The 24,155-nt window shown below is 38.7% G+C and overlaps 1 protein-coding gene across 12 annotated transcripts in view; it reads left to right on the forward strand.

The window, feature by feature from the left end:
- Window positions 1-24,155, forward strand: part of HDX (highly divergent homeobox) — a 111,827-nt gene that overhangs the window by 82,206 nt on the left and 5,466 nt on the right. For 11 of the 12 annotated variants that reach the window (XM_073360905.2, XM_073360908.1, XM_073360902.2 and 8 more), the window contains 4 exons: window positions 612-691; window positions 3,319-3,402; window positions 18,475-18,597; window positions 21,167-22,353. In XM_073360905.2, coding sequence (XP_073217006.1) covers window positions 612-691; window positions 3,319-3,402; window positions 18,475-18,597; window positions 21,167-21,292 — 413 coding nt within the window. In that variant the 3' untranslated portion in view covers window positions 21,293-22,353. Of the gene's footprint in view, window positions 1-611; window positions 692-3,318; window positions 3,403-18,474; window positions 18,598-21,166; window positions 22,354-24,155 lie in introns of those variants that run through there. The other variant, XR_012160937.2, reaches the window with a different exon arrangement.

Genomic DNA, 24,155 nt, shown 5'->3' on the forward strand with positions numbered 1-24,155 from the left:
GATCCATAGTTACTGTGAATATATGTCTGCAATTAGAGCAGTATGAATTAACTGGGAATATAGGGATTGCCATACAGGTACAAACCAATGAGCCATCCAATCAGCTGTTCTGTTTATACCGAAATAATTCTGTATTGTAGACCAGGGTTTAGTGGTTCCAGTACACCAACATGGGGGTATATGCATGTATGTGAGTAAGATACACAGACAGGCAAACCCACACATATATGTACCCCATATCTTTTAGGCTGGAATTTTCAAAGGCTTAGGGAGTTTGACACCCAACTCCTGTGGAAATTCAGTGGGTGTTGGGTGCCAGACTCCCTTAAGCTCCTTTGAAAACCCAAGCCTGAAGCTATAAGCAGTGAGAAATTGGTGTATATTGTAGGAGAGTAACTGACGGGAATAATGTCTGTCTTCTCAGGCAGTGATTGGTATAAATGTGATTTTGAAATGTTTGTGTCAAACAATTATATGCAATTTTTTAAATTACAAATAAACTTTGGCTTAAAAGTCATAGAAGAAAAATCTTAAAGGAATTCCATAAAAAGGGCATAGGGTACTAAAGCTAACACTCCAAGGAAGATATAATAGCTCATTTATTTCTGCAGAAGAAACCAGTGAAGTTATTCAAAATGAAGAAATTGGTCACAAAGAAGAGGACCAAAATACATTATCTGCAGATAATGTGGTATGTACATTTTTTTCATATCTTACCAATTCGACTTTCTTAATTATTACTGTATAAATTGTCTTCCAAAGGCAGTACGTCTAAGTTACTGAAGATTTTTCATGTCCTGTTAAAAAGAACCCTGTTTTATAACTTTAATACTAAAAATAAGCAGTTATTGATAGAATTGTGCATATTCAATCAAAAAATTTAAAAAAATTTTCAATATAATATAATGAGTAGAAATCTTGTGTTTTAGGAGGCTACTTAGTGTAACTGCATTACTACATTCTAGTCTCTCTCATCTCCAAAGTCCTGAGTAATTCTTCTACTCTACTTAGCTCTGGAACACTCTCCCTTCAGTAGAGTTATGCTCTGTGTACAGGGACATGTGGAAGTACTGAAAGAATGTTTTGTCCTGCTTAGTTTTGGTGTACTAGCTAGGCCTGAAACAGTTTAAATTCAGGTTGATTGGTTAGGCCCTGATCCAGGAAGGAACTTCTGTGTGGTTGTAGGTGCCATATGGAGCTCCTCCTAGTACTGATACTTTATTTGATTATAGCTAGCCTGAGAGACCAGATGCCCCAGAGACCTCGGTACATGTCTCACTATAATGTGTTTCATAATTTTGTGTCTTGGAAAGCCCAGTGTACTGCATGACAGTATAGGGGCAAATTCACCATTGAGTAATTAGGTACAACTCCATTGACTACACTGAGGTAGCCTTACTTCTGCTGTTGATGAATTTGGTTCATATACTTTTACTATCAATTTATTTTTAATTCTGTCAAGTAATAAGATTTTTATCTGGGTGTTTTTACCTAATTCTATGAAAAATTGGGAGGTTTACACTTTTCAAACATATATCTAATTAAGAATGTAAAAGGCCAGTGTGTTAAACATAAATTCTGTGTTAATCATAAATTCTTTCAATCACAGTACAGTATTACTACCGTATTTCATGTTGAAAAATGTTTATTTTGACAGTATTTAGCACTTATGCGGTATTTTCTAATGTGTTATATTTTTGAGAAAAAACTCAGTGAGGTGAGAAGAATGATTCTGAAAGTGTGTTATGACAGAACAAAGTGTGTCACGTTTATGGGTTTTTACAATGCCCATGAGGTTGTTTTTATTTTTATTCATATCTAAATTAGATTTTGAGCAGATGGAATGAATATAAATCAGTTTGTGATAGGAGGCTGGCATTCTTGCCAATAAATCAAAGAGATAAACTGCAAACAGCTGAAATTACTGAATCTATATTTCTCGGCTTTTGGATGTGGTGGGATCAATGAGGAAGATAATGGTGTTAGGGCAGGCTTTTATTCTAGTATTTCAATCAGTATTTAATCTCTGTGGGCTAAGGTATAATAAATTTAACCAATTTTATTGCTGTTTAATAGAACAGTGTTTGAATTAAATCATTTTCAAGGTTATAAAAATAAACACTGAGATAAAAAGGTGAAGGACATAAATCCACACCGTGTAGAGGTCAACCACAGGAATTTATTACGTACAGCACTGATGGAGTGTCACCTTATTAGGCTCAGAGACACTGTCAATCAATTGATTACAATGGAATATATGGATTTTCCATGGGCGGGGGAAAGTGATGGGGTAGGCAGTCCCACAACCTCGGATAGGTCTAGCAGCAAGACATGATAGCACAGTAGCCAATGGTCAAAGGTTACATCATTTCTCTGCCCATGGTCTCAAGTTAACAAATTAACATTTAATTAGTACTTTAATAAATGTATTACTATAAAATATGTATGTTGAATTCTGATTTGGGGTCCATAGGAATGAAGTAGCTCCTTTGATTGTCCAACAGATACATATCTAGGGGTAAAAGCAAAGAAACAGTGAAAGTATATGGCAATAAAGATTGTCTTTCAAGTTGTTCATTTGTGTTTTTAGGGCAGGCATTGGTCCCTGGGAAAGGAAGGTGGGAGGAGACCATATCTTATACTGACATGTTTGAACCTTTCATAAACTCACGGTTGGATGTGTGGGAAGAAAATTTCCCTACAGAAGAAACTAACTTCTTTGTTCTATTTGCAACTTTGAATAAGACAATTATTGCCCCCAACATCTGGTGTTTTGCTGACCAGGCATATCTTAGCAAAAGCAAGGCTATTTTTGGTTATTCTGCTTTCTCTTAGCTATTGCTAGGCCTCTGACCTCTTGACCAAACTCTGGACTTTGTGCCTGTACACAAATCCATATACTAGGTTATTACATCAGCAATGGATTTTAACCCTTCAAAAGGGCAGTAGGTTATAGAATTTAGGAAAAATATGTTAATTTTTATGGTAAAATTTAAATACCTTAGAATTAGTGATGTGTGAGATCTCCATAGTTAAGTCACAATTGAGTTTCTATCATAAACTGGATTTTAGCCTTCCTGCTCCTCCCCCAATCTGACAAACAAAGGAATATTCGCTTCAGGATTGATGGTTGGATCTCAGATAGTTATCGGGATCCATTTGGGGGAAAAAAAACTGAGTCAGCCCTGATGAACCAATAGAGGCTCTTCAGAAGGCTGAAGATCCTATGTATGTTCATCGGCTGGCAAGCAATACAAGTTTAACTAGAAATTCAAGAGTTTAGTTTTCTGAATGAAATACCTTTCACTTCTATTTCAGAAAATAGAAATTATAGATGATGAAGAAAGTGATATGATTAGTAATTCTGAAGTGGATCAGATGAGCTCTCTTTTGGATTATAAGGTAAGTGATTGAGATCTTGCAATGCTGAGAGAGACATTCCCTTTACACAGAAAGCTCAAACAGGTTTTTTGCAGGGAGGAATGTGGAAGGGTGGAATTCACCCCAACCACAGGAAGACCTCTGTTCCAGCAGTCAAACTGTGATAGTAGCTCCGTCATCTATTTGTGGGTTCTTAGCCATTGGATCTTTGTTTCTGCAAAATGAAAGGAACACAGAAAGAAGCAGCAGCATCAGTCCTTCATAGCAGCTAAATTACTATGATTCTAGCAGCTTATAGCTTCCACTGGGTATCTCACACCAAGGCAATTTATTTAGCATTTAAAACATACATCTTTTTCCTTTAATTTTTTAAGTGAAATCTGCATTTTGTTGACCTGAATTTGATGGGTTAGTTGTTATGGCTCGCCACTGATCGCATCTGACCAGAAGATTTATAGGTTCTTATCCAATTCATACTACAGAGCTGAAGAATTCAGAGAGTTCTATATTGGGAGAGGATTCTCGGGGTGCTTGGCAAGAACATGCACTGAGGACAATACCAAATTGATAAAATCTTTATTGAAATTAACATAAAAATAAGAAATGCAATGAAACTTATAACTGCAAAACAGTAAAAGAATTCCAAAACTCCTGGTGGTACCATTTCTATTATAAGTACCTTAACATACTCGCACCCTTCTTTGAGGACCTGGTAATAGGAGGTGAAGGACCAGCCTCACTCCTGGCATGCCCAATCACGTGATGGTGCTGGCTTTCCCAATGGTTAGGAATGTTGAGTATTTATACTATACTGCACAAGCTGAGCTGATAGCGTGATAGTAGATAGATAGAGCTTAGAACTTATAAGAGCTGAACTTAGCAGAACCGAACTCAACTACTAAGAACTCAGGCCCAACCTATTATACCCAAATCTTATTTCTGTACCCTAAGAAATTCTGTAGAAGGGTACCCTTCTCCTATAGGTTTGTGGATTATGACACTTACTTTTTCTAAATATATTAATAAGGATTATCTCATTCCAAAACTGGCAACCTAGGCTCTCTTGACGACCTCCCAAGTTGTGGTGTACCCTGCGGTTACCAACTGGTTGTAGAAGCCAGATAAACCTGTGATGTGATGTGGATAGTTCCTCCCTTTGGTTTCTCAAAGTTAAGGGACCATTTTTATCTGTGCCAAAGGTTGCCAGCGTTTATGCTGACATATTTATAACTGATCATACTTTTTGCTATATAGCAGATCTTACTGGATCTTATAGGCCAGTAGGCTTCTTGCATTTCAGCAAAACTTATTATTAGGAAACACATGCCTCAACACATTTTCCAAGGAATTAATACTGATAAAACATAAGAATAAAATGGATTAATTTCAGAAAAAGAAACATATTAATTGATACTGCTGGCCGGATTAGTAGGATATAATAGCTAGCAAAATAAACCTATGAGCTACAGTTTTCATCAAATACAAACATTCTTTGTGCCAGGAGTCTGTTCTTTTGGGTTTTATTTTAAATATATAGCCTAATACTGCCAGCATTGGGAGGCAACATAACAGCTAGAGTCCTCTAATAAAGCAGGGAGGTCCAAGAAAGCAATGGCTTTAATAACGTAGACCACAGTATAACAACATTGCTGCCCATTCTAGTTATAATATGACTATATAGAGTTGTCTTTGAAACAGTAACATGAAAAAAATGCTGGATACCCTGACATTCAGGATCTTCTGCCAAAATTGTAACGGTTACATGTTTGTTATAGCTCATGTAAGAGTTGCCATGGCTTCATTTTATACCTTGTGTTTTCTGTGTGAAACTGACAAATTTGTAACTTCCTTGTTTGTGAAATATACAGCTTTTATTAGAATGGAACCTGTTTCTAAAAGAATAAAATATTTTAAAAAGTAAAATAGACTATACCCTTAGGGGCACAAAAATGAATCCTCTGGGCAGTGTGTTCAGGGTAAGGGCAATGCAGGATGAATATGGATGGCGAATGACCTTTTCTTAATGTCACTTGTCACTGAATTGAATGGCTTGTTGTGACAGCATGCCCTACAGAATCTTGTTTGTTTTTTTATTAGGTTTTGACATAAACTATTAGTCTTCATGGTCACATGTTCTCTGCATAAATATGCATGCTAGCTTTTACTGGACCAAAGCCCAGAGTAAATTGCTGACTTGCAAGCTTTCATCAGCAACAAATCCCATGAAGCTGATTTTTCTACCAAAAGGGAATATTTTCTTTAAGCTACTATATTAAATGTATTGTTGTTGTACCAATAAAATAAAAACCAGCAGGATCTTATTAAAGGGAAAAAGGCAAAATACCACATTTATTGTGAATACAGAAAGAATCATAGTAAGCAGTTAGTTATAGTTATAACATTCCATTCAATCTCATATTTAGTCACACATTCATTCATACAAACACACACACACACAGGTTCTGCAAGGTTGTTATCATAGTTACCAGCCTTAGAGTTGCTCATGCCAAGCCACTGGCCAGGTGGCCTGAAAATGAGGAGGGAGCAGGGCCTTGTCAGATGCTCATCTGATGCTCCTGGAAGTTGGTTTGCAGAATCAGACCCCAAAGTTCTCACTTTTTAGAGTCTATTTTTATAGGAATTTCTTCCTATGCCAGTCTATGGGAATTGCTTCATCATGCTGTTGCTGAATCAATCAGCAGATAGCACATTCCTGACGGCTCCAAGATGTTATCTTGTTCTTTGGTTCTCCCATCCTTGAGGCTGTTGGGTGGATTCCAGTCTGCCCTCCGGGGGGGGTCCTCTGGTTATTTCCACTTGACGCCTTCTTCAGCCGATGGACACTGGATTCTTAGGCTGGCACCTCCCTGATCATTCAGTTATTATCCACACCAAGCATCCATCCACATACATCCTCTACCTCTATTTTAATCACAATTGTTAATACAACAAAAGGGCGGGGAGTCTCTGGGTGCTGTTTCTGTTGTTAGAGTATTGCTTTGAGTCTCTCTCTCTGTGAATTGCTTTGAGAACAGACTCTGTCTTAGAATGTACTAACACAATTAGCAGCTTGCAAGTTTCACACATAGAGGGAGAGAAACAGTACCAAAAACCAAGAGACCTCTTAATTAGTAATACCCTGGAATTTAAACTCTGGGGAATCAAACTCATTTGTGATTTTAATACAGAACTTCTTTAATATGATCCAACATAATCCCCCTTTTGACACTAAGATTTATAATCGTCAGTGTCACTTTCTATGTAGCCTATTCAAGAGAAAGTACTGTGAGGCAATTTGAGTTTGTGATTCCAATTCATGCCACATACATGATCCTAGTGATGTATCTTTACTACAAGGTTCTGGGGCAACAGGCAAGGTGAGGCACACCCACTTTTGAGGAGTCCATTCGGTACAACCTCTAGTGTCCAATAGCTTCCCTCCCTCCCCAGCTCACTGGCTCAAGGTCCAGGGTAGCCAAAAGGATCCCATGTGTAATATGGGGAGTGGGTTAACCTTCAATACCTTTGCCTCCAGGGACTGTTGGTGTGCAATTTTGACAACAATTTCTCCCATTAACAAGTCTGGTTTACAATAGTGGAAACATATTGCATCCATTCATATTGATAAGTGTCAAACAATGATCTCTTTCTTTTTTAACAAATGCATCAAACCCTTAATATTTCCCAATATGACCCAGAACATTTTGTGTTCCAAAGTAGCTAGTGCAAGTATCTGCATTTCAGTGCATCCCATAGCTATGGCTGTGTAGTTTCCTATTTCTAATATTTTTTTTTCTTATGGATAAGCCATGTGGTAGTATTAAGCCATTACTAAAGATTCCATTGGCCTTTTAGGTTACCTAGACCAATTTGGACCAAGTCTACATTGGCATGTACTTGTTTTTGTATCAGGCTGTCCTGTAGCTGGGACAGAAAGCTTAATTTATTTTTAAGTTCCTGCAGGTCTTCAGTATTTTTTTTTTTTTAAACACACAACAGTGCTAGCAACAACACAAAACACAAGACAAAACATAGAACACAGAACACAATTTCTATTGTGACAGTAGATTCATGGTATTGGGTTGCTTTTCAGCTGGCAGCTTTTCCTGATTTTCTGAAAGACAAAAAAACATGTTTCTACCCTTTTTGGGGTGGCAGATTATTGCTTAAAATATTTCTTTTACAAATACCCTTGCTGATTGCAGGCAAAACAGAGAAATTGCCCCCATATTTTCCTGTTTTTGTTCTATAGGCAGGCCAGGTTTCAAAGGCTTTTATCTTTTAAGGGTTATGGGGAAATTATCCCACTGTTTAGTCATTAAATCCCTGAGTTTTCCTTCTTATACAGCAGACTAAGTTTATAATGTTTTTCCTGCTGTGTTAAGCTTTAAGTTTTATTTACAGGTAATAACTGAGAAGCATCATTACCATACGACCTTAAAGGATTTTTCCAAAAATCATACACACTATACGTTGTTACAGGGATACTTATTATCATTACATTTATTAAAATTATCTTGTTATCCCATGCCTTTTATTTAGACAATTTGTTTGCTGACCAGGTATGTCCTTTATCTGCAGCTCCTTTGTGCTGCTAGTTCTTTCCTTCCTTTATCATTTAGGTCATTTGCATTTTCACAGAAACTTCCTGCTTTTGGATTTAAAACCATCAGCAGCTCAGAGACTCTATCTTAAAAGGGACACAATCAACTTTCACCAGAGTTTTGATTACTTTTAACTTCTGCTTCCAAAACACACAGCAATCTGAAAAAGAAAACCCAACCTATTGTGGCTCCCTTTGGAGCCCTAATAGCATTTTAATTAAGTAGCATGGTATGTTTGCATTTCTTTTGCCCCTTCTACAATATACCCTGCACATGTTCTGGGGCAAATGCACATTCCTTCCATAGTTTAACTTCTATAACATTGTCCAGATCCATTTTTACATAAGGTGTCACTATTTCTTTTTTTTTGCTTACAGAGTTTTCATGTACCTTTATCAAAGTGACAGTCTGATTACTCAGAGCCATTTTAAGACTCAGTGTTTCTAACATTGCTTCTTTTTGTTTTGTGCACCTCACCCCTGCTGTTGCTTCAGAGAGGCACTGTCTTTTTTTAATTTTTTTTTTACTACAACTCTCATCTGCTATTTTGTTACAAAAACAAACAAACAAAAAACAAACAAAAAGAATCCAAAACAATTTTTTTTTATATTCTCCTGATTTTGACTGCCCTGCTGCAGCCACAACTTAAAAACATTTTAAATTTTGTAAAGCATTGAGTTACCTTTTAAGGGTTAAATGCCAAATCCCAAAGCCAAACAACACTAATTACCTGTGTCTAGCAAAAAGGTCTGTCAGTTTTGCAACTTTGAATTAAAGAGTCAAATGGATTTTTAGTGGCATTAACAAAAACAAAACTAACTGGTCCTTAGAACTTTACATATTTACACACACACAGACAGATACATACACATTTTCTTTTCCTTAACATCCCTTCCACACTGCTCTGTTTTTTACATCTTACATTCCCTTTATACATTTGAGGCAGTTAAGTTCCAATAGAACCCTCTTATGTTCTTTTAGCAAATTTGACTAAATTGTCCAGTCAAATGATTTTAATCAGATAGTTTATTTTTGCCTGGCTAATTTACGGACATTCCTTTGGAAAAGGGCCCATTTTTCTTTCAGAATGGCTGCAAAGAAACCAAGAATGCTCTAACACTTTTCCTTTTTAACATTTTCGGTTAAAAGTTGTTTGGGTGAAATACAAAGTTTAACTGCTTAATTCCCTCCAGCCTCTGCAGAGTTAACTTTCTTTTTTTTTTTTTTTTACTCTCTTTTCTCTTTGTAATTATGCCTGGGGGTGCCATACATAGGACCTTCTCCCCCTTTACCTGCCTCCCTCCAGCCTCTGCAGAGTTAACTTTTTCACTCTTTTTGTATTCCTGGAGTGCCTCTTTCACTATTTTCAGCTGGCTTTGGATATTTGTAGCCAGCACCTTCCAATTGTCTGCTCCCTTTTCCATTTGTGCCTTTTCCTCTTTACATGAAGACAAGCGGAGGGAAGAATCCTTACATGCCTCCCACAACAACCAAATTGCTGCTGCATCTCTTTTGGCAGCACTAGAAGGTTTGTATATGAGGATATACTGAGCCAATCTATCCTCTAAGTCCGAAATAGTGCAGACATCAGCTAGGGCTTCTTTAGTCCAAGGACTGTGCCCACATTTTTGAAGGATTTGTTTAAAAGGTGTAATTTCTTTAACAAAAGGTGAGGTTGGAGTTCCTTCTGACTCCATTCCTCCCTCTGGTACTGGCTTACCCTGTTTTCTTTTAAACATCTTAACATGGATATTTCAATCTCTTTGTCACTGCTGGTATTACTTAGCAAGTGACACAGCCTAGATTCTGAAATCATAGCTTAATCTATGCGTTTTTCCCCTGCTACCTTCCCGGAGGCCAGCAGGTCCCCTGCTACCTTCCCAGAGGCCAGCAGGTCCAGTTAACCTATTTCTCCCTGCTACCTTCTCGGAGGCCAGCAGGTCTGGTTAACCTGTTTCTCCCTGCTACCTTCTCGGAGGCCAGCAGGTCCGGTTAACCTGTTCTTCCCTGCTACCTTCTCGGAGGTCAGCAGGTCCCCTGCTACCTTCCCGGAGGCCAGCAGGTCTAGTTTAATCTGTTTTCCCTGCTACCTTCTCGGAGGCCAGCAGGTCTGCTTTAATCTGTTTTCCCTACTACCTTCTCGGAGGCCAGCAGGTCCCCTGCTACCTTCTCAGAGGCCAGCAGGTCTGGTTTAATCTGTTTTTCCTGCTACCTTCTCGGAGGCCAGCAGGTCCCCTGCTACCTTCTCGGAGGCCAGCAGGTCTGGTTTAATCTGTTTTTCCTGCTACCTTCTCGGAGGCCAGCAGGTCCCCTGCTACCTTCTCGGAGGCCAGCAGGTCTGGTTTAATCTGTTCTTCCTGCTGCCTTCTCGGAGGCCAGCAGGTCCCCTGCTACCTTCTCGGAGGCCAGCAGGTCTGGTTTAATCTGTTTTTCCTGCTACCTTCTCGGAGGCCAGCAGGTCCCCTGCTACCTTCTCGGAGGCCAGCAGGTCTGGTTAACCTAATAGAAATGCCTAGCTCACTAGAGCTGGCGGTGTGCACACCAATATTTACAATAACTGAGGTTTTTTACCAATATTCCCCCTTTCGCAATTCTCCACCAAAATGTTGTACCAATAAAATAAAAACCAGCAGGATCTTATTAAAGGGAAAAAGGCAAAATACCACATTTATTGTGAATACAGAAAGAATCATAGTAAGCAGTTAGTTATAGTTATAACATTCCATTCAATCTCATATTTAGTCACACATTCATTCATACAAACACACACACACACAGGTTCTGCAAGGTTGTTATCATAGTTACCAGCCTTAGAGTTGCTCATGCCAAGCCACTGGCCAGGTGGCCTGAAAATGAGGAGGGAGCAGGGCCTTGTCAGATGCTCATCTGATGCTCCTGGAAGTTGGTTTGCAGAATCAGACCCCAAAGTTCTCACTTTTTAGAGTCTATTTTTATAGGAATTTCTTCCTATGCCAGTCTATGGGAATTGCTTCATCATGCTGTTGCTGAATCAATCAGCAGATAGCACATTCCTGACGGCTCCAAGATGTTATCTTGTTCTTTGGTTCTCCCATCCTTGAGGCTGTTGGGTGGATTCCAGTCTGCCCTCCGGGGGGTCCTCTGGTTATTTCCACTTGACGCCTTCTTCAGCCGATGGACACTGGATTCTTAGGCTGGCACCTCCCTGATCATTCAGTTATTATCCACACCAAGCATCCATCCACATACATCCTCTATCTCTATTTTAATCACAATTGTTAATACAACAAAAGGGCGGGGAGTCTCTGGGTGCTGTTTCTGTTGTTAGAGTATTGCTTTGAGTCTCTCTCTCTGTGAATTGCTTTGAGAACAGACTCTGTCTTAGAATGTACTAACACAATTAGCAGCTTGCAAGTTTCACACATAGAGGGAGAGAAACAGTACCAAAAACCAAGAGACCTCTTAATTAGTAATACCCTGGAATTTAAACTCTGGGGAATCAAACTCATTTGTGATTTTAATACAGAACTTCTTTAATATGATCCAACATTGTTAGGACCAACTCTTCAGCAAGCCTGTAAAAGTCAGCTCACAATGTTTGTCAATTACATTAGGGCTTTCATAATGGCAAATGCATGTTTAACTGTCCATTTTGTTCATGGAAAATGTGTTTGTATACAAAAATAGCTACACCAACCAAGGTTGGGTCTGCTGAAAATTCATCCCGGATTGTTAGGCATAGATGGGAAATTGATTATCACTTAATCTTAACTGAAAGACAGGTTTTATTAATGTGAAATGATAGCCAGTCTGTAACAAATCTGTGTGCAAAACTTTCATGTCCAGAACATAGTATTAAGTCTCACAGGTTTTTAAAATAATACAATAAAATAAATTAATGCCTGTTCTGCAGAACTTTTTTGCACAATCTTTTGGCAAAGTTTTCAGATGCCTTTTAACTAGATTTGTAAATTTGCACATGCAATAATTTCTCACTACCAAAACCTGAAAGTTTCTGTAGGAATTGGTTTATATGCATCATTGCAGGCCCAAATAATCATGTGAACAGATATGTGGACCTAATTTTAAATGATTTTGAAATTTGGCTTTTTATATTGATTATGTAAAGGAAAAATAAAATCGTGCTAACACAATTTCCTTAATTTCTTGCTGTCAGAATAGTTGTACTTTATCATTTGTTCATCGTAAATTATGCATAGGAGGATTGTACAAAACGGCTACAAATTCTGGTGTCTGCAGCAAACTACAGTTCCACATCTTAAATCCGCAAACATGCACATTTATACATTCACAGATGATTTTTGAAATTAATTTACAGTTTGAGCCAAACAACTAGGATATGCCTTCAAAAATTATTAGATCAAAAAGAGCCACTTTGAGTTCTGATTTGCATTTTATTCATCCAATAAGAAAAACATAATCATGCCTGGTTGTTGAAATATATAGTGTATGCAAAAAGAAAAGGAGTACTTGTGGCACCTTAGAGACTAAACAATTTATTTGAGCATAAGCTTTCGTGAGCTACAGCTCACTTCATCGGATGCATACCGTGGAAAATACAGAAGATGTTTTTATACACACAGACCATGAAAAAATGGGTGTTTATCACTACAAAAGGTTTTCTCTCCCCCCATCCCACTCTCCTGCTGGTAATAGCTTATCTAAAGTGATCACTCTCCTTACAATGTGTATGATAATCAAGGTGGGCCATTTCCAGCACAAATCCAGGGTTTAACAAGAATGTCTGAGGAACGGGAGGGGAGGAATAAACAAGGGGAAATAGGTTACTTTTTATAATGAATCAACCATTCCCAGTCTCTATTGAAGCCTAAGTTAATTGTATCCAATTTGCAAATTAATTCTAATTCAGCAGTCTCTCGTTGGAGTCTGTTTTCGAAGTTTTTTTGTTGAAGGATAGTCACTTTGAGATCAGAAATCGAGTGACCAGAGAGATTGAAGTGTTCTCCGACTGGTTTATGAATGTTACAGTTCTTGACATCTGATTTGTGTCCATTTATTCTTTTACGTAGAGACTGTCCAGTTTGACCAATGTACATGGCAGAGGGGCATTTCTGGCACATGATGGCATATATCACATTGGTAGATGTGCAGGTGAACGAGCCTCTGATAGTGTGGCTGATGTGATTAGGCCCTATGATGGTGTCCTCTGAATAGATATGTGGGCACAGTTGGCAACGGGCTTTGTTGCAAGGATAGGTTCCTGGGTTAGTGGTTCTGTTGTGTGGTATGTGGTTGCTAGTGAGTATTTGCTTCAGGTTGGGGGCCTGTCTGTAGGCAAGGACTGGCCTATCTCCCAAGATTTGTGAGAGTTTACCTACACCTCTTCAATTTAGGAAGGCTTACATTTTTTTTAGAGAAGAATGTGTAATGAATCCTTAACTGAAATGATGTTTTGCTATGTTTATTTTAGTGGCATGTTAACTCCAATGTTTGTTGAAAGAATTACTTTGTAACATCACTATTTATGGCACCAGCATTCAAGCTTCCTGGTGCTAATTATTAATTCTTTATTTCTAAGTGCTCTATGTTGTGAAGTTTTATACATATTTCTCCCGAAGCTTAATGAACAGTGTAACAGTGAAAGCACGTTGTGTGTATGCATGGATTATTATTAACTTTGCATTCAGAAATTCTTAGCTAGGGATGAATAAATGTAGGAAGAAAAAAACATGGTTGCAAAATAATTTGATGTTCTCAGTTCAGTTTCTAGCAGACATGAATCTATATGCCAAAAACTTCTACCAAAAGCTGACAATCCCTTGGGAGTCACAGCAAAAAGAAAACACTAAATTAGCATGGATACCAAATTACCCTCTCATCCCTAAAACTGAGTCTTCCAGAACAGAATTGAGGCACATGTGGTGAGGAAGGCTGAAGACTACATATGGGAGAAATCTTGCACTGGCTGTGATGTAGTTTCTGCATATTTATATCTGTTATCTTGTGGAAAACTGGTGTTCAGCGCCATCATTTGGACACCTTTTGCAGAGACACCATTTTCTTAATCTTGAAAATCTAAACAGAACACAGGTAGTTAATTACATATAATCTTCACATAACCTGGTCTTTGCAAAGGGATTAAATACCTAGGGAAAATTACATTTTTATATGCAAGAAATTAACTTAGAATATATACAGTGCAGTAAGTCTAGTAAGGCCTATGTGGGAATTAGCTGAAGTACTTACTGAACCTGAAGTTAAATCTGAACTTTTGATTTAAGAGATTTGTCATCTAGATATCAAACTTGTGCTTTGTAAATCGAATAATATGTGTTGTTCATTGTTTATAGAATGGCTGAGAAATGCCTGGCTGAAGCCTTCTTGTTCATCTACTGTGTTGGCACTGTCAATGCTTCCCCACACTCCCTTACCAGAATGCCACAAATCTGACATCAAGGGACCATCTTGAGAGAGAGAGACACTAGTACACTGCTGTTTTGCTTGCCCTGTCAATGAGGATGTTAGTTGTGGTGGTTTTTCTTTTCTATTTGGGTATTTATAGTGTGCATGTCACTGTAGTATCGGAGGTGCTATGGATAGTGGAAACTGGGAATTTGAAACCACCAGCTCATTTCACATAGGCTATTTTAAGCAATCAGATGCTGACTTTCCAGCCACTATGTTCCTAGGCTGGATTTCAGTTATCCAGAGAATAGCTATTGGAGGCATAGAATCATAGAATATCAGGGTTGGAAGGGACCTCAGGAGGTCATCTAGTCCAACCCCCTGCTCAAAGCAGGACCAATCCCCAATTAAATCATCCCAGCCAGGGCTTTGACAAGCCTGACCTTAAAAACTTCTAAGGAAGGAGATTCTACCACCTCCCTAGGTAATGCATTCCAGTGTTTCACCACCCTCCTAGTGAAGAAGTTTTTCCTAATATCCAACCTAAACCTCCCCCACTGCAACTTGAGACCATTACTCCTTGTCCTGTCCTCTTCTACCACTGAGAATAGTCTAGAACCATCCTCTCTGGAACCACCTCTCAGGTAGTTGAAAGCAGCTATCAAATCCCCCCTCATTCTTCTCTTCTGCAGACTAAACAATCCCAGTTCCCTCAGCCTCTCCTCATAAGTCATGTGTTCCAGACCCCTAATCATTTTTGTTGCCCTTCGCTGGACTCTCTCCAATTTATCCACATCCTTCTTATAGTGTGGGGCCCAAAACTGGACACAGTACTCCAGATGAGGCCTCACCAATGTCGAATAGAGGGGGACGATCACGTCCCTCGATCTGCTCGCTATGCCCCTACTTATACATCCCAAAATGGCATTGGCCTTCTTGGCAACAAGGGCACACTGCTGACTCATATCCAGCTTCTCGTCCACTGTCACCCCTAGGTCCTTTTCCGCAGAACTGCTGCCTAGCCATTCGGTCCCTAGTCTGTAGCTGTGCATTGGGTTCTTCCGTCCTAAGTGCAGGACCCTGCACTTATCCTTATTGAACCTCATCAGATTTCTTTCGGCCCAATCCTGAATCCAGAATTCTTTCAGAATCCAGAATTCTTTCGGACCAATTTGTCTAGGTCCCTCTGTATCCTATCCCTGCCCTCCAGCGTATCTACCACTCCTCCCAGTTTAGTATCATCCGCAAATTTGCTGAGAGTGCAATCCACACCATCCTCCAGATCATTTATGAAGATATTGAACAAAACTGGTCCCAGGACCGACCCCTGGGGCACTCCACTTGACACCGGCTGCCAACTAGACATGGAGCCATTGATCACTACCCGTTGAGCCCGACAATCTAGCCAACTTTCTACCCACCTTATAGTGCATTCATCCAGCCCCTACTTCTTTAACTTGCTGACAAGAATACTGTGGGAGACTGTGTCAAAAGCTTTGCTAAAGTCAAGAAACTATACATCCACTGCTTTCCCTTCATCCACAGAACCAGTAATCTCATCATAGAAGGCGATTAGATTTGTCAGGCATGACCTTCCCTTGGTGAATCCATGCTGACTGTTCCTGATCACTTTCCTCTCATGTAAGTGCTTCAGGATTGATTCTTTGAGGACCTGCTCCATGATTTTTCCAGGGACTGAGGTGAGGCTGACTGGCCTGTAGTTCCCAGGATCCTCCTTCTTCCCTTTTTTAAAGATTGGCACTACATTAGCCTTTTTCCAGTCATCCGGGACTTCCCCCGTTCGCCACGAGTTTTCAAAGATAATGGCCAATGGCTCTGCAATCACAGCCGCCAATTCCTTTAGCACTCTTGGATGCAACTCGTCCGGCCCCATGGACTTGTGCATGTCCAGCTTTTCTAAATAGTCCCTAACCACCTCTTTCTCTACAGAGGGTTGGCCATCTATTCCCCATGTTGTGATGCCCAGTGCAGCAGTCTGGGAGCTGACCTTGTCAGTGAAGACAGAGGCAAAAAAAGCATTGAGTACATTAGCTTTTTCCACATCCTCTGTCACTAGGTTGCCTCCCTCATTCAGTAAGGGGCCCGCACTTTCCTTGGCTTTCTTCTTGTTGCCAACATACCTGAAGAAACCCTTCTTGTTACTCTTGACATCTCTCGCTAGCTGCAGCTCCAGGTGCGATTTGGCCCTCCTGATTTCATTCCTACATGCCCGAGCAATATTTTTATACTCTTCCCTGGTCATATGTCCAACCTTCCACTTCTTGTAAGCTTCTTTTTTATGTTTAAGATCCGCTAGGATTTCACGGTTAAGCCAAGCTGGTCGCCTGCCATATTTACTATTCTTTCAACACATCGGGATGGTTTGTCCGTGTAACCTCAACAGGGATTCCTTGAAATACAGCCAGCTCTCCTGGACTCCTTTCCCCTTCATGTTAGTCCCCCAGGGGATCCTACCCATCCGTTCCCTGAGGGAGTCGAAGTCTGCTTTCCTGAAGTCCAGGGTCCGTATCCTACTGCTTACCTTTCTTCCCTGTGTCAGGATCCTAAACTCAACCAACCATGAACTCAACCATGGAAAGGGGAGTTAAATGTGTAAAGATTCATTCCTTTATCGGCATTGGTGGCAATAAATTGGCTGTGGAGTGGTTTGGCAGGTCCCCTCCAATGATGGGCTAGGTTATTGGTTAGGGATGACTACTCTTTGGCTTTTGGCTTTGGCTTTTGAATTAGGTGGGTTGGTGTCTCCTAATTAGTACAGGAGCAGATAAAGAAGAGGGTTTTCTTGGGTAGGAGTCAGGGTTGGTAGGGGAAAACAGTTTATAGACTCCCCTCTAATACTGTCTCTGTAAACAATGAGAGACGAAGTGGATGAAGTAATATCTGTGATTGGACTAATAAAAGGTATTACCTCACCCACACTGTCTCTCTAATATCCTGTGATCATATCTAAGATGATACTATCTGCAAACTATAGGCAGGCAAACAGTGGTGGAAAAGAGGCAGGCTTCAAGACCTCCACTCTGTGTAGCACCAGCTTGATCCCAGCTCTTCTCCTTGTACTCTATTGGAGCAGCTGGTGGATTGGTGCCAGGAGCAGCAATAGTGCATCCAACTTGTGGCTCAGTAGCTGTCTGAATGAGCAGTGTCTGGCTCAGTCCCAACCTCAGAAAGTTAAGCAGACAAGCGTTAGTATTTTGGGTGAGCCTTTGAAAAAATTATCTTCCCATTCTCCAAACAAAACAGTTTACTGTGAATGCATCACTATTTACATGGCTGGCTTTTGGATTTTGAGGAAGGTTATTGAGGTGATCCTTTGGTGTACAAACTTAGCTGACTCCACATAACACGTGTTTTTCTGGGTGCCATGGAATTAAGGAATTTTAGGGATTTTTCCCTCAATTCTTCCCATTTCAAGCTTCCTGCGGCAGTAGAGGAGCCTAGCTGCTGTCTGTGTCTCACAGTTGGTTTACATTTTCAAGACTAACTTTGCGAGGGAGAGAGGTAGAAACTTCCTTTAAGGTGATAGAAGAGATTCTCCTCTCTGGGGCCAAAAGACAGTGCTTATTAAAAGTGCTCTAGAGGTGTACAGTAATTCCCCTGAAATGCTTTGTCTGTAGTGTGATTGCTATTATGCATGGAGTTAATATGCAAAATGACTCCGCTTTCTTGAGGTCTTCGTGCCTTGAACATCATTGATTGTATATGTCAAATAAATAAATTGAGTTTATATAGGATCAGAAGAAATGGTTTGGCCTATGCATTTACTGGGCATTATAAGCCTAGTATGACATCACTCACAGCCAGTTAGAATGCCCCAATTGTGTTAATTTCTAAAGCCTTATAAAACATGCCTTGTTCTGTCTTAATGCCTAATTATCAAACCAAAGTAATAAAATCAGACAGTGAGGAATTTTTCCATGATGATACTTTCACAGGAAATCTTTATTCTCTAGAATTATTTGGTTTTACCCTATTTTACTTTTATCATAACAATAAGAAACTCATTATTATTCCTTTTTATTTGAATATAGGTACATTTAATATCATAATTTTATCCAATACTAATTATTATTTGGAGAATTATATCTTTTTTTCCCCTCAGAATGAAGAAGTTAGGTTCATTGAAAATGAACTGGAGAATCACAAACAGAAATATTTTGAACTACAGACATTCACTAGGAGCTTGATACTTGCTATTAAATCAGATGATAAAGAACAGCAGCAGGTAAGTCTAAGAAGTAGGCAGAAACTATGTCAGACATTTTTTCTTTTGTCATTTTTGTACTTACTTATATTATGGTAGTGTTTACAGGCCCCAACTTAGATTGGGGCCCTATGGTGATCAACACTGTATGGACACATAGGGTATGTCTACACTGCAATTAAATACTCGTGGGACTCTGTGAGGGGTGGGTGCCGCAGCCTGGGCTCTAATCTGAGCCCAAATGTCTACACTGCAATTTTACAGCCTCACATCCCAAGCCAGTTGACACGAGCCAGCCTCAGATGTTTAATTGCAGTGTAGACATCCCCACAGTAAGACTGTTCCTGCCCCTGACATTCTGCAGTCTAGACAGACAATACAGGCAAAGGATAAGAGAGCGAAAGTATTATCTTCATTTTCCAGAGAGGGAACTGAGGCCTAGACCAAAAAGCGACTTGCCCAAGGTTACATAAGAAGTCTGTGGCAGAACTGGGAATTAAAACCAGATCTCCTCAATTTCTGCCAGTGTCTTAACTACGCTCTTTAGTCTTAGTTTGCTCTGAGGGATCAGTATTTTTGTACCGTGTCAAGTGGCTTTCGGAAGGCCAGATCTTCAGCTGATGTAGTGTAGTCTCCAGGGATGTCAGTGTAGACGTATACCTGCTGAGGATCTGGTATTCTGTGGTAACGCATAATGTGATACCAATAAGATAGTAGAGTTTCTTCTAGTCATTCATAAAAACATTACCATTTTCCTCCTCAGTTTGTTAGGTGGAACTGTGGCCCCAATCTAGCAAAACATTTTAATATATTACTTCACTTTAAGCACATGCTTTGGTACATTGTTGGATCAGGGTTTATGTGCACAGGCTGAATACTGATTCAGGGGTGTGTGTAGGTTTGTTCAGCTTTCCAGTCACAAACTGTAAGTTGTGGGGATCATCCACAAACAGTAAATGAATACTGCTGTACAAAAAATATCAAATCTCCAATATCTCTTTTTGTTACATAGCTTTTGATGTTAAAAAATAGTGCAACATTTTGAAGCTAAATTTATACATTCTAATAATTTCTTTTAAAGTAATAATGCTCCTTGTTTATTACAGTATTTAATTTAAGGAATGAGCACAGCTGACAATGTACAATAAAGCTTAATTTGGAGTCTTGGAGGTGTCACAAACCATGAAACTGAAACATCAATTACAGCAAACTACTAATGATGTTGTACATATGGCCCAGTCCCATGTCCCTTACTCACATGATGTAGGATCAGATCCGTAGAGATGGTCTTATATATTCCTTTTTTTATATAGTTATTATAATATAGTAATTCATTGTCATACTTGAAAAATTTAAATCTTGAGGTAATTGTGCATTAAAATAATCACATTTTTCAAATGAATTTTTAACATACTATAATACTAGAAATAACATTGGACATCAATCTGCTTTTGAAGTCAGTGCAATTCAGTACAGTTCCTTTCAGATCTGGAACTATCAAGGCCCCAAGAAAATACCTGTCTGTGCAAATCTTTAGACTGTAAACCCTCCAAGGCAGGGATTGTCTCATCTGTGTTTGTATAGACCCCAGCACAATGGGGCCCCAATCCCAACTGGTGCTATCTTAATATAAATATTGACAATAAAAATAAGTACTCCAAATTTAAACAGTAAGTCCAGACATTTATCTTATATAAGCCAACTGTCAGTATTTCTTAAAAAATTATAGTTTCTGCTTCTGACACACCTATAAATCAATAGTACAGAGCCAAGCTATTCATTTGTTACATCATATAAACCACAGAACAGGGTCTAATTTCATGAAAACATTCTGGGAATCCTTCACTATATGTAGTTTCTTTCTTTCTTCTTTGTGAGCAAAGGGTATGGTTTGTAGCATTTATTGTAACTGAAACAATTAGCAAGTCTGCATATGTATTGTAAAATATAATCATCCTAAAAATGTCTTTGTTCGGAAAAAAAATGTAGTGGCTAAACTTCTTTAGTTTGTCCTTGAATGTATTCACTCTAAGGTACAAAGAAAATCTAAAATAAATATATGCCATACAAACTAGAAAAGTGTTACTGTTAATGGAAGAACTACAATATAGAATATATCACTGTGATGAACAGACATTGTAGGAGTAGAAAGGAGTCACTGACCAGTATATTAAGGCATTTTTCTTGTGTCCCAAGAAGAAAAGATTAAATTATGAATTTCCCTCTTCAACTACTGATGGTGGGAGGTTCACCTTTGGATAGCCTCCTATGTATGCATCTCAGGATACAGTAGTTTCTATTTTGAAATATGGTAAACATCACTTATTATGTTTTCATTTTATAGCTGAGATATCACTGTTTTCCTCTGTGCTTGCCAGCAGTAAGCTTGTTATCTGGCAATAGTACAGTGGTTACATCATTTTTGGACAGCATTCTGTTTCTCCTTTAGTGTTGGAAATTTCACCATTTTCAGTGAAAAAATCATAAAAAGTGATCCTTTACTGTACAAAGTACTTAATGAGTTAACATGAAACTTGAAAAACATGTCCAAATACTAATTTTAAAAAAAGTTGTTTTTTTTTAAACATAGGCACTGCTGTCAGATTTACCTCCTGAATTAGAAGAGATGGATTTCAATCATGTATCTCCAGAGCCTGATGATACCTCATTCAGCTTGTCGTCTTTATCAGAGAAAAATGCCTCAGACAGTTTGTGATCTTTGGAGAAAAATAATATATATATATATATATATATACACACACAATCTTAGACTGCCTAACAGGTGTGCATTTCAAGATAACTGCATTTTGTTACCTGATATCATTCAGTCAACAAAAACCTGGGTTAACTAGGCAGACCTTGTTGAAGGTTGAATGTGATGTGATATGACTGCAACTTGTGGTGACAAGGAATATGGAACTTTGTTTTTGGCAAGTGATAAAGCTACATGGAAAAAGTTTTAGTTTTTAGCATCACAGCCTTGATTAAGGTCATTTATAATTTTCCAGAATAATTCTTGCTTTGTAGCAAAATCTATTCTGAGCAGGGATCCAAGAATGGAAAATAAATTGCAGTTACACAGCCAGGTAACATTTCAGCGTTGCTTGTCATGTAATATTCACCAGTCCTGTTTGTGATCATTGCCTTTTCCCTTGCCCCTTCTAACTCAGGTAGGTGGACTGAAAATTGGGAATCCAGATGGAAAAATGAGCTTGTTATGGGCAAATGGGCAGAGTTGTTCTTGGACCCCTGAAAAAATCTGAATTAAAAGATTAAACTAAGGTGCATATTGGTATATAAGTGCAACTTGTTGAGTCTCCCATTATCTCATAAAAATGTCTGAAAAACACTTGGAAGACAAAGTGAATAAATTTAATTGGCTTCAATAAATTACTAATGTACAGAAGCAGACCTAAATGTTGTAAACCATTAGGCTTTTACTGGAAACTCTTGATTGCTGGAGAAGGCAACTGTTTCTGGTATTCTTACTATAGTGATGGGATTAGATAATGTTACACCAATATTTAGAGTTCTACAGTCATAGTGATGTTTTTATTTCACTTCACTTTATAAAACCTGAACAGTAAAGGCTCTGGTTCATGAAGATTCAAGAATCAGCTACATGGATTTTCTACAAACTATACTCTATTTCATTGCAACAGTGCTGTCAGCCAAGGACAGTTTTCATCCCGTCTCCCTCCGAAGCTGTTTTAGTGTTGGAATCTGGGCCCCACAAATTTCCTCAGCGTGATTCATTGACTAATTAGCCCAATTTAATACATTGTGTCATTCCGCCAGCAGACTCCAGGTGCTGACAAAGAATACATTTAGCTGAAGTTTCTAAACTGTGTGCCTGATAGCTTTAGCCACTCTCTGCTAACTTATCCTTTCTCAGCGCTCATTCATACTAAATCTCACATCTCATTTGAATAAATACATTCACCCTGACACATTCAAATAAGTTCAGTATGGTAAACAGTACTGCGGCATACAGCTAGAACTTGGTAATTTCTAGTCTGAATCTTTACAAACTGGCCTCACTAAAACCTTAGGTCACACCAGCTTGAGAGCTAGATTCTTTCACCCTCACGCTGAATGGTACCTTATTCTGTAGTAGTCCCACTGAAATTAATGAGACTATTTACTGTATAATGGGAGTAAGGGTTGAACAATCTGGTCTTTCTAAATGAAAACAGTCTTAAATGTCCAAAAAGGAAAATCAATGCAGAGCTTGCACCCTCTGTCCATCTTCTCTCTTAAACTGAATTCCTGTTCCTAGGTGTTCAACAAACTGCCGTCAGAACTTTTTCTGAGGGACAAATGTATTCTATCATAAATATGGTGTTAATGTATTAACTTCCTTCCAGCCCTAAATCTGACAGTCATTTCAACCCAGTACTGTGAGAAACAATCACTGTACTGTATTTAAATATATTATACATTTAATTTACATTACTATACACCCTAAGACAATAGGTGTGATTTATGATAGGTTTTCTGCTCTGGGTTATTAACTGTACTTTCTCTAGATAGGAAGATCCAGCAACTGACAATAAACCCTCATGTTTTCAGGAAGCTTTACTAAAAAAATTTAAAATGTGGTGTCTGGCCCTCATGCTCCAAAACTTGGACCTTAATTCCCTGTTACTTCTCCTTGACATGTTATGACAAAAGGCAGCATCTTCTTAAAGCTAATTCTTAATTTTGTGGTCTATGAATCTTTTTGCAATTTCACCTTTTACACTAGGTTTCAGAGTAGCAGCCGTGTTAGTCTGTATCCGCAAAAAGAAAAGGAGTACTTGTGGCACCTTAGAGACTAACAAATTTATTTGAGCATAAGCTTTCGTGAGCTACAGCTCACTTCATCAAATGCATGCAGTGGAAAACACTGCATGCATCCGATACAGTGAGCTATAGCTCACGAAAGCTTATGCTCAAATAAATTTGTTAGTCCCTAAGGTGCCACAAGTACTCCTTATCTTTTACACTAGTAGCCAAGTAGAATTTTATCACTGCCATTAGTAATTTTTTATTGTTCTGACCTGCTTTTTTCTTGACACAACATCAGACTAAATCAGCAAGTTCAAATTGGATGAACTGTGCCAAAAACAGAATTCAGTAAACTAGAATCCTGGTTCATGATATACATCTAAAATCCTAGGCTCCACACTCCTTGGCTGGAGTCTGTACTTAGTGTATTCCTTTGAGCAAAATATGCTTTGACTCTTTCTGCAATATAGGATAACAGAACATTTATAATAAAATAGTCATGCTTTCACATCCAGAAACAATCAGCAGCAATGTAGGATGATCAAGAAGAAATATTGAATATGAAGTATGTTCCTATGTAATAAGATGCTCTAGAGAGCAGTACTATACAGTTGTATGAGTACCTCCATGCTTCTCCTCAAAATAACCTTCATCCATAATACCTGCAGCACAAAAAACAAAACTCTTAATGGTGAGTTATTACCAGTGCTAGTTAAAAATATTGAGGAAATATATATTTACAGGACAGAGGCTGCAGAACAGCAGATTTGCTCTTTTACTGCACGGTATGGTAAAAACTCGGAAGAACA

Source organism: Lepidochelys kempii, chromosome 9, assembly GCF_965140285.1.
Source record: "Lepidochelys kempii isolate rLepKem1 chromosome 9, rLepKem1.hap1, whole genome shotgun sequence".
Lineage (NCBI taxonomy): Eukaryota > Metazoa > Chordata > Testudines > Cheloniidae > Lepidochelys > Lepidochelys kempii.